Source organism: Bos grunniens, chromosome 3 (genome assembly GCF_055505025.1).
Source record: "Bos grunniens cultivar Pamir isolate PY7600 chromosome 3, Bosgru_T2T1.0, whole genome shotgun sequence".
NCBI lineage: Eukaryota > Metazoa > Chordata > Mammalia > Artiodactyla > Bovidae > Bos > Bos grunniens.
In genome coordinates, this window is record NC_141167.1 from 27,382,520 (window position 1) to 27,395,113 (window position 12,594).

General features: G+C 45.8%; 2 protein-coding genes across 7 annotated transcripts in view; one reads left to right on the forward strand and one right to left on the reverse strand.

The window, feature by feature from the left end:
- The window catches only part of ZFYVE9 (zinc finger FYVE-type containing 9), a 118,178-nt gene extending 113,410 nt beyond the window's left edge, over window positions 1–4,768 (forward strand). For all 4 annotated transcript variants that reach the window (XM_086388557.1, XM_086388562.1, XM_086388567.1 and 1 more), the window contains 2 exons: window positions 2,510–2,686; window positions 4,196–4,768. In XM_086388557.1, the coding sequence (XP_086244683.1) occupies window positions 2,510–2,686; window positions 4,196–4,357 (339 nt within the window). In that variant the 3' untranslated portion in view covers window positions 4,358–4,768. The remainder of the gene's footprint in view (window positions 1–2,509; window positions 2,687–4,195) is intronic.
- CC2D1B (coiled-coil and C2 domain containing 1B) overlaps window positions 1–12,594 on the reverse strand; it is a 30,720-nt gene that overhangs the window by 4,722 nt on the left and 13,404 nt on the right. The window contains exons 23-24 of one of the 3 annotated variants that reach the window (XM_086388658.1): window positions 12,482–12,572; window positions 11,226–11,355 (exon numbers count right to left, since the gene is read on the reverse strand). In XM_086388658.1, coding sequence (XP_086244784.1) covers window positions 11,227–11,355; window positions 12,482–12,572 — 220 coding nt within the window. In that variant the 3' untranslated portion in view covers window position 11,226. Of the gene's footprint in view, window positions 1–8,530; window positions 11,356–12,481; window positions 12,573–12,594 lie in introns of those variants that run through there. The other 2 variants (XR_015159324.1, XR_015159323.1) reach the window with 2 other exon arrangements.

Below are 12,594 nucleotides of genomic sequence, written 5' to 3' on the forward strand. Positions count from 1 at the left end.
CTGTCCAAATCTCCTTGCAATCCAAGAGACTCTCAAGAGTCTTCTCCAACACCACAGTTCAAAAGCATCAATTCTTCGGCGCTCAGCTTTCTTCACAGTCCAACTCTTACATCCGTACATGACCACTGGAGAAACCATAGCCTTGACTAGATGGACCTTTGTTGGCAAAATGTCTCTGCTTTTCAATATGCTATCTAGGTTGGTCATAACTTTCCTTCCAAGGAGTAAGCGTCTTTTAATTTCATGGCTGCAATCACCATCTGCAGTGATTTTGGAGCCCCCCAAAATAAAATCATCCATTGTTTCCACTGTTTCCCCATCTATTTGCCATGAAGTGATGGGACCAGATGCCATGATCTTAGTTTTCTGAATGTTGAGCTTTAAGCCAACTTTTTCACTCTCCTCTTTCACTTTCATCAAGACGCTCTTTAGTCCTTCTTACCTTTCTGCAATAAGGGTGGTGTCCTCTACATATCTGAGGTTATTGATATTTCTCCTGGCAATCTTGATTCCAGCTTGTGCTTCCTCCAGCCCACCGTTTCTCATGATGTACTCTACATAGAAGTTAAATAAGCAGGGTGACGATATACAGCCTTGACGTACTCCTTTTCCTATTTGGAACCAGTCTGTTGTTCCATGTCCAGTTCTAACTGTTGCTTCCTGACCTGCATATAGGTTTCTCAAGAGGCAGGTCAGGTGGTCTGGTATCCCCATCTCTTGAAGAATTTTCCACAGTTTATTGTGATCCACACAGTCAAAGGATTTTGCATAGTCAATAAAACAGAAATAGATGTTTTTCTGGAACTCTCTTGCTTTTTCCATGATCCAGCGGATGTTGGCAATTTGGTCTCTGGTTCCTCTGCCTTTTCTAAAACCAGCTTGAACATCTGGAACTTCACGGTTCACATATTGCTGAAGCCTGGCTTGGAGAATTTTGAGCATTACTTTACTAGCGTTAAATGTCTTAATTTTTTTTAACTTAAGAAGTTCTGTGACTTCTGCCTTTTCCATTTTACATACAAGGTAAACGAGCCAAGGGAGGATAAGTGCCTAGTAACCAGGGATCGGGGAGCCTGGTGGGCTGCCGTCTGTGGGGTCGCAGAGTCGGACACGACTGAAGCGACTTAGCAGCAGCAGCAGCAACCCAAGTTTTCTAGCTGGTTCCTGGCAACACAGAGGCTAGAAGTTCTTCAGCTGTTGTTCCAAGTGACATCTTTCATACCAGACTTGGTAATTTTATATGCAGCTGAGTGGTTTTATCTGCTTGCTTTGTAATAACCATCTATTTGACATATCTTGAGTAGTCGAGGTCTGAACATGTGAATGACTTTATTGCTTACAGAGTAGTTTGACCTCTGTTCCCTCTTTTTTGCTCTCAGGGCACTAATGCCCTGAGATAGGGAGATGAGAAATGAGAAATTACATAATGAGAAAACAGTCTGAGAGAGGCCAGGTGACTCTGTGACTTGTCTAATGCTGGTTGCTGGCAGAGCAGGGACCAGAGGTCTCCTGACTCCCACTTAAGAGTTCTGTCTGTCACTTCACACTGCCATTTTCACTAATGCATCGGGCACCAGGCTTCAGAGCTACCCCTTTGCAGATTCTTAATATAAGCTGATGCTTATATTAAGCCATAAGCCAAGTATTGGTATAGAGAAGCACTGTAGATTTACATGTCTATATCTTTTATGTTTTGCTTTTTTAAAAATTTTAAATGTATTTTTTATTTGAAGGATAATTGCTTTACAGAATTGTGTTGGTTTCTGCCAAACATCAACATGAATCAGCCTATGTTTTGCTTTTATATCATTTACACGATAACCAGAGAAGGTAGGTGCTTCCCATTTTACAGAGGCAAATCGGCATTAAGAAGCCAGAGGACTTGCTCATGACCCTCCTCTGTGTGATAGGACTCAGGTCTCAGTTCCAGATCTGCTGTGCTTCCGCCTGCGCCAGCACGGTGTTCAGTTCACAGACAGTGACACAGCTCTGACCTCAGCAGTCGCAGAGCCACGTGGTAGGAAGAGCTCTGTGATGAGAAGCAAAAGACGCAGATTCTCACCTGTGCCCTGAGCAAGTGCCTGCCCTCCTATGAGTGAGCAGTAATATGCAGGTGTTGGGTAATGTGATCTATAAGGACTGTTCTCTTAGATTCTAAGATCATTTCCTTTAGAAAGTTGTCCACATATTAGGGAGTCCTTTTAGAAGTACACAGTGTAAAATGTAAGCCTCTCCCGGTTCTGAACAGAATGTACCATTACGACTGCGGCCGTGGCTTTTAGGGAGATCAGTAAGTGGTAGCTACCACCCTGTGGATGCAGAGACTGTGAGAGGCAGAGGCTGTTTCTTCGATGTGAGATGTCAGTGCCCTGCTTTTCTTGGTGTCCATGTGTCTGGTCTTCCCGCACGTCTCAGGGAGTCAGGGTACGCATACCCATGAGCTGGTGCACTCATTTCTTCCCACAGACCCTGGACACAAGCTTAAAAGTCTCTTTGGTTTGGGGAACAGGTGTTTTTCCTAGAAAATGATGACCAGCACAATTGCCTGAGTGATCCTGCAGATCACAGCCGACTAACGGAGCATGTTGCCAAGGCCTTTTGTCTTGCTCTGTGTCCCCACCTGAAGCTTCTGAAGGAAGATGGAATGACAAAACTGGGACTTCGTGTGACACTTGACTCAGATCAGGTAAGAATCTCAGCCTTTGAAGCAGGTCTTGGGCAGTGTCTGTTTTCTGACACATGAGTTTTCTTCCTGCAACCCAGAGTACAAGTCTCTGCACCTTGGGCCTGACCGGATATAGTCTTTGGCCTTCCCTCTGTTGGTAATACAGCTGGATGTGCTGCTTGGTCTGTCTCTGAACCATGTGAACTCTGGCTTCCTCGCCTGAATGTCTTGCAGGGACCGACCTTTTTGGTGTGGGGTAAGAAGTGTGAGGACCTGCCGCCCCTGTGTGAATGACGTAGGGGCCACCCTGCCTCCTTTAGAGAGCAGGTCCCAGGCTGTCCCGTCTCCTGTTGTTTTCTTGGTCCAACTACAGCAGGCTTCCGCTGGTCTCTGCAGTTCCACTTCTTGTGTTTTTTACTGCCGACATTGCCATGCTAGTTCTGGATGTGACTTGAACCATTTCCCCAGTAGTTTTCCTGTCAGTGCGGCTCTCCTGTGGCCGGACTTCCCTCCCTGTCTTACTTATTAACCTTTTTGTGCGCTCTGTGTAGTCACAGTCCAGTCTGAGTGCAGCCTGCCCTCACTTCCTTGTCCCAGTGCCTCTTTCATATGGCCAAACACTCTCATCTCTCTACATTTCTTTTGGATTTTATTTTTTATTGTTTTGGGGCGGCATGTGGGATCTTAGTTCCCTGGCCAGGGATCGACCTGGGGTTCTTTGCATTTGCAGTGCAGATCTGTAGCCACTGGACAGCCAGGGAAGTCGCTCTTTTGGATTTTAGATCCCTGTGACATGCCCCAGTGCTCCTGCTTTGATGCAGTTATGTTATTATCAGGGAAAATGTGAAAGGTCGTATGTTTAGCTCCATTTCTTGACTAGTCATCAATCAACAGATAGTTATTTTCTACTTACGGTCTTGCCCAATGCTTTACTAAGCATGTCAGGGTAATACAAATGAGTATTACAGTCCTTTCCCAAATGGTACTGATAATCTGACTGGAGAGAGAATTACTTCACATAAAATAAGACCATCACTTTTTTTCTACTAAATATCTGGGGCCCTTGAGGGCAGGAGCCCTGTTTACATTCATGCTTGAATTCTTGTGTTTGTAGGTGTTTAAAAAATGGTATATGGAGAAATGGACGGAAGGACAGGTATTCAGTTCCTGCTGTGTTAGGGAGTTTACCCAGTATATTTCTCATTTAACTTCCACACCCAAAGGTTTATGTACTGTTGCTGACATTCCACACCTCTCTGTGCCCCAGCCTCCCTTCCTGGGAAACTTGAGACCACAGCAGGTTAATGGTCTTGCCCAACATCTCACAGCTACCAGGTGCTAGGGGCAGGATGAACATATGATAGGACGATACGTGACAGTTCTAAGGAAGAGAAGTTTGTGTTTACTGCCAGCGTCTAGCCCCTGGCCAGAAAGGACATCTCCTTTCCTGCTCAGCCTCCTTGGCCCTCAGCCTTCTGGAGAGATCTTCTCTGTCCAGTAACCTGTCATCCCCTTCTTTCCACGGTGTAGGTTGGCTATCAAGCAGGGAGCAATGGCCAGCCCCTTCCCTCGCAGTACATGAACGATCTGGACAGCGCTCTGGTGCCGGTGATCCATGGAGGGGCCTGCCAGCTCAGTGAGGGCCCCATCGTCATGGAACTCATCTTTTATATTCTGGAAAACATCGCGTAGACAGAGAGGACTTCATTGTTTTCTGTTCAGACCTGTTGCAACAGCAGTCATACCCAAATCATTTGCACTTTAGAACTGGAAAATTAAGCTTTTGTTAACACTATTAATGGGGGGTGGGGTGGGAGTTGGGGTTTGGGGGACAGGGGTGGGAAGGGGTGGTGGAGGGACAGATGTTCCATAATTCTAAGTCTTCTATGCATTGTCCACCAAGAAGATCTGGGCAGCTTCTGTTACTGCACAACAGTTATGCTATCCTTGCAGCTAATCCCCTTCTGTTACTGTTTAGACAAGAATTCTGCTCCTCTGTTTTAAGACTTACTTTTGGTCTTGTGCTCAGAAATGCTCAAATGGGTACAGCCATCACCAAGGGTGGGTGGGAGGGCAGAAGGGAAATAAAAAAATGAAGCATCAGTCTTGAACTCTTTATACAGAATTGATGTAAAAAGGACAGTTTCACACTGATCTTGTCCCAGATACATTACAGCAACCTCACGAAGTCACATTTAGGTATTTTTCCCCCTAGATTATTCATGAAGTGAATCAAAGACCCAAAGGATTCTCTTCTATCCAAAGACGGGCGACTTGGTATAAATGAGGTCACTTGAATAGTAAAGCCAAGTTCAGGTTCTCTCAAGACCTGCCAGACTGAATGACAGACACCAAACTGGACCTTTCTGTGAAAGCTGACAGGTTATACCCAAGACGTTTCTAGTTAGAGTACACACTAGAGGCATTTTATTTATTTTTGGCGTCCCCACATGGCTTACAGGATCTTAGTTTCCTGACCAGGAACTGAATCCTGTGGCCTCGGCAGTGCAAGTGCCAGGTCCCTCCTAACCACTGGACCACCAGGGGGCTCTCCACATTGGAGGTATTTTTAAAAATACTTTATTGAGAAATAATTTAAACTTCCAGGAAAGTGGCAAGTTACACACACACACACACAAAAAACACCTATGTATGCTTTACCCAGATTCACCTGTTATTTACAGATTAACTTGTTGGCTTTATCAGTGTTCCTTTCTCTCTCCATAAAAAACTGAGGCACTTAAGAAGTACATTGCACACATCAAAGTCCTTCACCCCTAAGTACGTTAATGCTGACTTCCTACAAATAAGGGTATCCTCATCACCACAGGACAGGCTCCACTTCAGGTTGACACTTTAACCCAGTGTCTGTCCAGTAACGTCCCTCACAGCGTCCAGTGAAGCTTCCAGCCTAGATCAGACATGGTAAGTTTCTGTCATGACTCACCTTTTTTTTTTATGTCATTGATATTTTTGGTGAATATAGGTTCCTCCAACTCATTTAACATAAAATGTCCCATTTTTAATTTGGTTGGTATTTCCTCAGAATTAGATGAATTATGCATTCTTGGCCAGAATCCTACCCAAGTGATGTTGTGTCCTTCTTGGGACATCACATCGTGGGTCGCTTAGGGATATGTCCTTCTGCCCCTCATTGATGATAAATTTTTACCTGGTCAGGGTGTTGTCTGGTTTCTCCACTGGATATTCCCCTCTTGGAACAAGTAACTGGTTTGTATAGAGATACTCTGATCATGTGGAGATCTTACTCATTGAAATGTCCCCTTAGATTTAGCATTCTGATGTTTCTTGCCTGAATAGATCTTTTACTATGATGGCTACAAGACTGTTCAGTTCCAGCACTTGTTTATCAGTTGCACTTGATTTACCTGTAAGCAACACTCTTCTTTATATATATATATGTGTGTGTGTGTGTGTGTATATATATATATATATGAAAGTTTAATGGTGGTATAGAATCCTCCTGCAATGCGGGAGACCTGGGTTTGATCCCTGGGTTGGGAAGATCCCCTGGAGAAGGGAAAAGCTACCCACTCCAGTATTCTGGCCTGGAGAATTCCATGCACTATACAGTCCATGGGGTTGCAAAGAGTCAGACATGACTGAGTGACTCTCACTTCACTTTCACTTTAATGCCCCTATCTAATTTGTGTGTGTGTGGCTGGGGGAGAGGGGTGTGGCCGGGGGAGAGGGGTGTGGCCTCGGGAGTGCTGCACTGCACAGCATGTGGGATCTTAGTTCCCCAACCAGGGATTTGAAATCGCATCTCCTGCATTGGAAGTATGGAGTCTTAACCCCTGGACTGCCAAGAAAGTTCCCAAAGCCCTTCTTTCTTATTTATTCATTTAATTAACTTTCATTATGGACTTGGGATTACTCTCTGAATGGTTCTAATTCATTATTTAGGTGAGGTCCCACATCCTTGTAACATGCTCCTGTTTCTTAACACTTCCTTTTCTGGCCTAACAAGATGCCCCAGCGCCATCTTGTGCTTACCCTGTCCCAGCCTTGGAATCAGCTGGGTGGTTTTTTTTTTGTGGAAGTGGTATTAGAAGCCAAGATTTGGTTTTACCTATGACATATGTGATGCATTCTGATCATTTTCTCCTTAACTAAAAATTTATTTTAGTCAGACCAAATAGATTTCACAACCCAGTTTGAAAAACACTGCTGTAAGGCAGCTCACTTCCTTGTCACTGGCATCGTCTAAAACCCCAGGCCAAGCGGGAGGCTGGTCCCTCTGCAGTGAAAGCACAGCTCCAAGAATCTCTGAGAAGGTAGTGCAGGCCTGAGGCAGTGACAGGCTGCTCCCCAGTGGCTGGAGCCAGGCCTAGTACTTGGCAGTTACAGGCTGTGGAACTCCCTTTAGATTAGCAGCTGTTTTCTGAGGCCCAAAGGTGTCTGTTGTTTTTGTTTAGTCGCTCAGTTCTGTCCAACTCTCGTGACCCCATGGACTATAGCCCGCCAGACTCCTCTATCCATGGGATTCTCCAGGCAGGAATACTCGAAGAGTGCCATGCCCTCCTCCAGGGGATCTTCCTGATCCAGGGTTGAACCTGCATTGGACTCTCTACTGCTGAGCCACTGGGGAAGCCCAGGGTTTATCCCTCTTCTGTTGGGGCAGAGGGGAAAATTCACACTCTACATCTGCCTCTTCATAGGCTTCACTGATGGTGGCTACAGAGGGCTGGGATTGTAACCTTTCCCATAGACAGGGAGCTTCCAAAGAAAGAACGGGTGCCCACTGAACACCAGCTTGTGAGGACCAAGCCCTGGACTGTCACCCCCTAAAGCTGACAGGCGCAGGATGCACTTGTTAACAGGCGTAGTAGGAACTTGGGGTCCAACATCCAGCTTGGTCTAAACTGGAGCTTCTACAGGGGCTGGCTCTCTTGGTTCTGTCCTATAGGCATGACCTTTCTTCCTTCTCAGCTAAACAGACCTTGCAGTTGTACACGTTTCTTCCAGATCAGTGCAAACCTTTATATTCTAAGAACAGACTCTGGCCTTGCAGAGTTGGGTCCATTCTCAATTGCATAAAATGTCCTTTATATTTAAAGAAATCATCTTGTGGAATTGGACATAAGATAGCCAAGGCTAGTTTACTGTTTTCCCTTGTTTCACTTTTGTTTTTGTACACTGTATGCTGTATAGAACTGGAAACATCATGTTTCTAAATAAGGCAGATTCTTCTATAATGTAAACTCAGATTGAGATATAGAGATCCTATAATGAGGAACAGAACTGCCATTCTGATAATACATTTTAAAAAAATTACCAAATTCTCACCAAATGCTAGGCAATGTAGTTTCTCCAGTTTTTTTAAATCAACATGTATCTGAGCACCTACTGGACTCTTGTTGGTCAGTCGCTCGGTCATGTCTGACTCTGCAAGGCCATGAACTGCAGCATGTCAAGCTCCCCTGTCCTCTAGTATCTCCTGGAATTTGCTCAAATTCATGTCCATTGAGTCAGTGACACTGTTTAACTATCTACTCCTCTGTCACCACCTTCTCCTCCTGCCCTCAATCTTTCCCAGCATCGGGGTCTTTTCCAATGAATCATCTCTTCACGTCAGGTGGCCAAAGTATTGGAGCTTCAGCATCAGTCCTTCCAGTAAATATTCAAAGTTCCTTTCCTTTACAGTTGGTCTCTAGGGCTATAGATAAACTGAACTTTGCCCTGTGTAAGTTCCCATCTAGTGTCTTCCCTCATCTACACTGGTTCCTGACTGCTGGTGAGCTCCTAATTTCCAACTAAATTTTCTTCTATCACAACTAGTCATTTGGGGAATAATTTATGCATTTAATGCACTTCAGACAGTAAGAAATCTGCTGAACACTGTTTCTAGAAAAAGTCTGTGATAGTTGTTTGTTTTAATAATAATGCTGAAATAATTTTAATGATGACGGTAATGGGACTTGGAGGACTATAACGTAGCCAGAAGGGAAAAGGAGCATAAGAATGAGGATGTCCATTTTAGAGCTTGGGAAGCTGAGGCTGAGAGAAGGGAAGAATCCATCTGTGATGGAACTGAACCAGATGCGAGCTCCCTGGCGCTGCCTTCTGCTAGCCTCAGCCCCACAGTTTCATCTTCAAAGCAGCTGCCTCAAGGGGTAAAAGAGTGTTTAAAAACTGCCCACAAATATTTGGAAAACAAGCACTCAAAAACTGGGAAGCAACAATGTAGGTTTCAGAATAGAACCGTGAGAAAGGAAAGTAATAAAATGCAAACTAGTTTGCCCTTTAATTGTGAGCAAGACTTCCTGATTCTAAGATAAATTCCTTCCTATTGTATTCAGAAGAAAGTATGTCCTATACAATTGAAAAGAAATTTTAAAATTTAAAAATCATTTGGGTTGTGGCTGGTTCCCAACTGCCCACAAGTCACTAATCTGCACTGCTGAATTGCTGAATTTGGATAAATCTTAGCACAAGATGAGGCTGGGCAGGCTCCTCCCATGCCAGTGACCCCTGCATGCCTGGGCTACAACAAAGGCCTTTTAAGAACCTCAGTCTGTAAGTCCAGTGGGCGGCTTCGCCTTGCCTCTCTCAGCCTGGAGGTTCTGGTTTCCAAAAAGCAAAAGGCAGTGAAGCAGAATGAAACTGAACAGGCTATGATGGGAAATCTTTGAACCACAGAGAAAAACTTGTTATCCAATTTCTAACAGACAACTGAGTTTAGACATTCCTGGTACTGGTCGGAAACTTCAAGCACTTCTTAGCACTTACAAACCCTGAGAGGAAGACTAGGTTGAGTCAGGAACCTGCTTCGGCTTCCCTCTCTGCTCTAGGCCACCTTATGAGGGCTGACAGCCCTCCTTTTCATTCTAGATGGCTGCTCATATGACACACAGATACAACTGCATTTAAGTGTTAAGTCTCACATCTATGGAATTTTTAGTAAGTTAAGATCAGCCTTAAGATTAACTAGACGCTTTCTAGTGCTCAGAAGTTATCTGCTGTCCCTGTTGTTACACTATAAGCTCTGCTCTTAAGGGCAGGGAAGTGTGGTCCAGCTGCATCCCAGAAAAAGACGCACACACAAAAGCTCAATCCCAAACTTGTATGTTTGCAGGACTACAATCATCAGTAAGTTGAATGTATCTGCTTCATGTAGAGCCTTAAAATACTATCTTCAGGAATGCTTTGTTAATGTTTCAAAGAGAGGGGGGTAAAGATGGGGTGTTAAAGTTTATTTCTAAGAGATGTAGACTACTGCAGTTTTGAACATTAAATCTACTGCAAATATTGATATAAATCCCTCCTTGATCTCCATCTGTTCACAAAAATAAATCCAAAGAATTTCTTGGGAAGAAATTTAGGGATTTCCCTAGGTGATTAGATGAAGAGGCAAGGCTTCTCCTGCCCTGTCTCTGAAGAGGAAGCCATAGCTGCAGTTTCTGTCAGTTAACAAATGTTACTGCCACTCTGGCTTTTAAAAAGTGACAGGGGTGGGGGCCGGGGGCGGGCAGTGACATGGAGGAGCAGGGCTTTTGTTTAAGACTTTGATGGTTATTTTGTGAGAACGTAAATCCCCTACAATGAATTAGACCTAGTTTCTTAAATAAAATCAGTTACAGTTTACTTATTTATATATATATATATATATATAAATTTTTTTTCTTTCTTCCTCAGTTAACAGTCTTTCAGCCTCAGGTACATGGACCTAACTCAAGATAACCTTACTCTCACTTCCCACCACACAGTCCTGAACAAAACTCCACCAAGAGCACTGGGAAGCAGGGAGGCTGCAGCAGCAGCTGTCAGGAGACGAGGCACAGGCAGGGCTGGGGTCAACTGAGTTGTGTGGGCCAGGCGGCTGCTGACCACCTGCAGTCACAGAACCCCGCCCCACCCTGTGGGGGAGGGGGGTCCAGATCACACTCGAGCTTTCCTATCCCTTACAGTTTTATCTTTTAAAGGCACGTCTAGAAATGGTGCAATTGGGGGCTGGGGCAAGTTGCAAACAGTTGATTCGCAGGGGTTAAGGGGTTGGTTACAAGGCTCCATGGCAGAGCAGCGAGGCTGTCCTTGCCCTACTCAGAGAGGGAGGGGGAAATCCTGGAATCCAGCCTGCTTTGGTAGAGGCCTGGGGAGAGGCCAGCAACAGGAAAGACCAGAGCCGTGGTCAGTAATGCACGTGCTTAACAGGTCTCTGGTGCTTGTGTAGCAGCGTCTCCTTTATGTACACAGACTTCTGTAGCCAGCAAAGCCCAGGGGAAAAAGCTGGAGGAGAGTCGCTGGCCTGACTCCACTCCACCGTTGACCCTCTGTTGCACAAAGCACAGGAAGTCTAAACTGCAGTGAGTGTACAAGTAGATTTTCGGAAGGGATTCCTGACAACAGCCCTGGGGGGGTTAACTTCCTTCCCCAGTTCTACTGAAGATCATGAACCAGCCTGAGCCCAACCCAACAGTTTTGCCTCTTGGTCTTCCTCACAGATGAGAAATTCCTGGGTTTTCTCCTTAGATACGAGTACCGGAAGGGTTCCCATGGGGCTCAGGCAGAAGTTCTAAGGGCCCAGAGAGCTGCCCACCTCACAGGCCCCTGGGCTCCAGGACCAGCCAGTTCTCGGTGACCATCTGCACATCTTGGCCACTCAAAGGCTCCCGCAGCCTCACCTTCACCTCCAGCTTGCCCCCAGTGGGCTTCCTTCCATCCAGCACCTGTGAGGACCGCGGAGAGGGAGATGGTAACTGAGAGGTGGGGTGGGGGCAGGCAGCTCCCTGGGCTCACAAGGTGAGAGAGGAGCTCAAGTATCCTGCATGTCAACAGAAGAGTCTCCATTGCAGGACAACCCCAACCTCCTGCTGTTTGGGTTCTGTGGTTTTAGGTAAGTCTCAGAAAATACATCAGTCCAAATAAGCACCAGTGCTCTGAAGTGGAGGTGAGAAATCTAGAGCTGTGCTTATTCAGTTTCCCCCACAGTCCCCTGGCAACTCCTACATGGCAACTCCCAGAAGAAATGCTCTGGCTTTAAGGCACAGCCTGAGAGCCACTGAGCCCAAACCCTTGGTTCACAGATGGCTTGAGGGCTACAGTCACACGGTCCACTGTGCAGCAAGGTCAGGACACGCCTGCCTTTTCACCCACGGTGCTGCTTCCTCCTGTGCAGGAGAAGAGGCAGCTGGAGAAAGCAGTGTCTCAGGCTCTGAAGTCTGACCAACCTCACTGGGGCTGATACAAAGCAGGCCCCATATAAGAACAACTCTCCAAGCAGGCAGAGGCAATGCAGCAGGAAAAGCCTCAGCCTATGAAGGCACCAGCCAACGTCTGGGCCCAGCTCTGCCAGAGACCCTTCTCTGTGGATCTTAGTTGCTATCGTCAGGGGCACATCCCTCTGAAATTCAGTGAGTTCAGGGCAGCTTAAGGAGTTGTCTGGGGGTGATTCCTAAGCAGACTAGCTGTGTTCTGGTAGGTCCCTCCTTGGAAATACCTTATCAACTTTATGTCCAGAGTTTTTTCTGCTTCATCATGTTGCCACAACTGACTCAACCAAAACCTGCTCCCAGATACCTAGGAATTTGTGTGTGCCACACTGACAGCCACGACCAGGCCCCTCAAGGGAGCATGAACAGCTCAGAGTATTATGGAAAGAATATAGCTACTTCCTTTCTGACACAATGAACTTTTCTCAGACCCTCTGTATTTCATCATTTGTGAAATGGGAATAGCACATACTCTACAGCACACTTAGGGATATTTTTACAGGCATCAAAAACCTACGACAGGGACTGATACTCAGAGAATGCTGCCCTTTGCTGGCCAAGTCCTCCGGTTTGCCCATCTTACCTCCACAATCTCTCTGATCTCACACTCATTCTCCAGCCGCTCCAGTTTCAGGTGGGCTGTGCCAACCAGCTTGTCACTTCTGAAGAAGGATCTGGAAAGCCAAGAGTCAGCAG